We start from the raw sequence: 3,297 nt of genomic DNA, 5'->3' as shown, positions 1-3,297 counted from the left end.
CTCCGAGGAGCTCTGGAGATGGTAAGGAGGGGGAGGGTGTGTGTGTACTCCAACCTGCTGTGTGGGGTACTCCGAGGAGCTCTGGAGATGGTAAGAATAGATGGTGCTTCTTTAGGCCTTTTCACACGAGCCTAACCAAGCTGTACTGTGCTGGTCTGGATACGTATCCAGCATCTTTGTTGGAACCGTGCTAAAAAAAGGACAATGTGAAAAGAAAATAACAGAGCCAGCACAAGGTGTCGGCACGGCAGTGTGAACATTCTATTAGTGTGCATTACACTGAGTATACCAAACAGTAGGAACACCTTCCTAATATTGAGTTGCACCCCTCCCTTTGCCCTCAGAACAGCCTCAATTCGTTGGGTCATGGACTCTACAAGGTATCCAAAGCGTTCCACAGGGATGCTGGCACATGTTGATTGAAATGCTTCCCACAGTTGTCAAGTTTGCTGGTTGTCCTGTGGGTGGTTGACCATCCTTGATACACGCAAACTGTTGAGTGTGAAAAACCCAACAGCATTGCAGTTCTTGACACAAACCGGGGAGCCTCTGAATGGCACATACACAAGCCATGTCTCATTTGTCTCAAGGCTTAAACATCCTTCTTTAACCTTTCTCCTCCCCTTCATCTACACTGATGTGAGGTGGATTTAACAAGTTACATCAATAAGGGATCATGGCTTTCACCTGGATTCACCTGGTCAGTCGTTCTTGGAAAGAGCAGGTGTTCTTAATGTTTTGTACACTCAGTGTATGTTATTATGTTCACGTGTTGTGAATAATATCTTCCTCTCTCCTCCAGGTACAGATGGCAGTGGATGTGAAGTTTGCTCAGGACACCCTGAGAGGAGACAATGTCACAGAGATCCGCATGAAGTTCATCAAGAGGATGGAGGAGAACCTTCCGGCCGGAGATGAGTGAGAGAAACAGAGAGAGGGACAAACCACCACCCTCCACCACTCTTCTCTTCCCACTCTCCATCCATCCTCAATCTGATGTCACTCAAGGAGGTACGGAGAGAGAGAGAGATGTATAATGATAAACCCTTGACTGAAAGAAAGGAGAGACCGAGAATCAAGAAATCAAGTCCTTGGGCGCGTCGGAAATCCATCTTTCTCTCCTTGTCTCCTTTCCTTCCTCTGCACTGGTCTAAATACAAAGGTCCGACAGGTGGAAGTTATATGCGTTTTGCCATATATGATGCATTTTACATCAGGATGATGTGGCCGGTGACACTGCTTCTTGAAATATCCAATATCTTGAAAACTTGACTGCTGACCTGCAAGACATTGTGGGGACTAATGAAACCAATACCAAAATATAGTTTGGAGTGGAATTGACCTTTAAATGCTTCATAACTACCAGCGATAGTAGTGCAGATAAAGTAAAGGAGAMGTGGTTTTTGAGATATACCCATAGAGATGGGTAGAGGACTCATCTTTGCCATTATAGTGTCTGTGACAGCATGGACAGCGCCATTGAGGCTACAACCCATAGGAATCCCCACCCAGTTGACTACTTTGAAATGGCGGAAGCATGGTGGAAGCCCTCAATGACGCTGCCCATGCTAAAACTGCCTTTTGGCCACTGAAGGACTCTATCATTCTCTATGGATGTACCCTTCTGCAGAACTATGACTCCTGACCTTCTGCTCATCTGACCCCCCCCCCCCAACCATTCAACTTTCATCTCTGCTCCTTTGATGAGAAACTCCTTGGATACTTCATCTCATATGTTAATTTCTAAGGCCAGGAGTCTTACCCTAATGGAACGTTTTTTAATTGACTTGCAATTCTGTTAAGTTAATACATTTCACATGTGTATCACTGAATGGAATATGATGGTCCATTACCAAGTCAAAGTTGATGGTCTCAATTGTGTAGTACACGGTGAAAAATATTATTATTWTTTTTTTTTTWWACTTTRGTCTGTCCCTTTTTTAAATGCAAGATCTTCAAGATTCTATTAATATCTATGTGTATAAGATATTTATTTGTTGTCATGTAAGATACTGTCACTGTATGGCAGTGGTACATTTAAGTAGGCTGATGTCATTATTAATAAACTCATCATGACACATCCAGTGGGTGCTGTATCACTGCAGTAATCACAGCTTCAGCTGGCCCCTAAGTGGTACACTTTTGTCCATGAGTAACATAGTAGGGCCTGTGTGCCTCGTTAACCTGTTGCAGGTCTCCTCACACGAATGTAATGACGTGTCACACAGACTCTTCCCCTGTGGCTGGTCGCCGGGTACCACCCCAGTGCACTGTGGGACTATTGTTCCTCTGGAGCAGCTTTGTCCAGTCAAGCAACAATAACACACACCTAATGCCTTTCAGAGGTTTGTTCAGGTTACATAGAAGCAATCAGGACCTGTGGACGTATGTGCCTGTGTGTCTGACAGCCATGTTTTAGGAACAGACACTTTTTAACAGGGTGCCTAGAACAGGGGTGTGTGTGTGTGAGAGAGGGCAGGGTGTTTGGAAGGGGCTAGCAAGGCAAGACGTTAAAGGCCTCTGGTTCCTGAGCCAGAGGCCCATTCTGGCTGTAACACCTGTGAATGAACTGATGTCATCCAGTAGTCACCAACTCAACCGCTCACCTCGTCAATCACCACAGAGCTGGTCATTTCTCTCTCTCACACACAAACACACACACATGGTTCCATGGTTTCCATGATTTGAGGTAATCAGTAGATTGCACTACTGACCGTAGCCACCAGAGGTCACTGTGGGCATTGCATTCCCCATCACTCTCTACAAAAACATTTCTCTCTTCAGGTCGCTTTCCCGTTTTGAGAGTAAAATGAAGTTTCCCCTTAGACACTGATCCAAGATCCGTTTTGTGTTAAGCCCTTTTAATGGTGAAGGTTATGATTTGGGGTGGGTGATGATCCTCAGATTTTGGTGGTGTTGGTATTTAATGGCATTGAAAAACATTAAGGTTTACATACGTGGGTAAGTAGGTTACACTGCACATCATTATTTTATCAAATTAAATGTATGATAATGGTAAAACAACCTCCCCTCGACAAACAGACAGTTCAAGACAGGTTTGATAAAATCAATGCGTGTATGATGTCTGCATGCTTTCCCTCCTCCAGGGACGGGGCGGTCACTCATTGCTAACTGACAGACATTCATTGCTCAGCCTGTAAAATCAGAGACATTTGAAAAGATAAACAGCGGAAAGTGGACACACTGTGAGGGCTGTCAACGTGAGACCAGAAGAGCACTGTGAGGGCTGTCAACGTGAGACCAGAAGAGCACTGTGAGGGCTGTCAACGTGAGACC

The 3,297-nt window shown here is 44.9% G+C and overlaps 1 protein-coding gene across 1 annotated transcript in view; it reads left to right on the top strand.

Annotated features, from left to right (window-relative positions):
* Positions 1-2,080, top strand: part of LOC112070893 (trafficking protein particle complex subunit 3) — an 8,542-nt gene extending 6,462 nt beyond the window's left edge. The window contains exons 4-5 of the mRNA XM_070439163.1: positions 1-90; positions 803-2,080. Of these exons, the coding sequence (XP_070295264.1) occupies positions 1-90; positions 803-922 (210 nt within the window). The 3' untranslated portion in view covers positions 923-2,080. The remainder of the gene's footprint in view (positions 91-802) is intronic.
* The last annotated feature ends 1,217 nt before the right edge of the window (positions 2,081-3,297 follow it).

Source organism: Salvelinus sp. IW2-2015, unplaced genomic scaffold (genome assembly GCF_002910315.2).
Source record: "Salvelinus sp. IW2-2015 unplaced genomic scaffold, ASM291031v2 Un_scaffold1453, whole genome shotgun sequence".
NCBI classification, from domain to species: Eukaryota; Metazoa; Chordata; class Actinopteri; order Salmoniformes; family Salmonidae; genus Salvelinus; species Salvelinus sp. IW2-2015.
The sequence above is the reverse complement of the archived record's forward strand: the minus strand, read 5'-3'. Positions and strand labels throughout refer to the sequence as shown.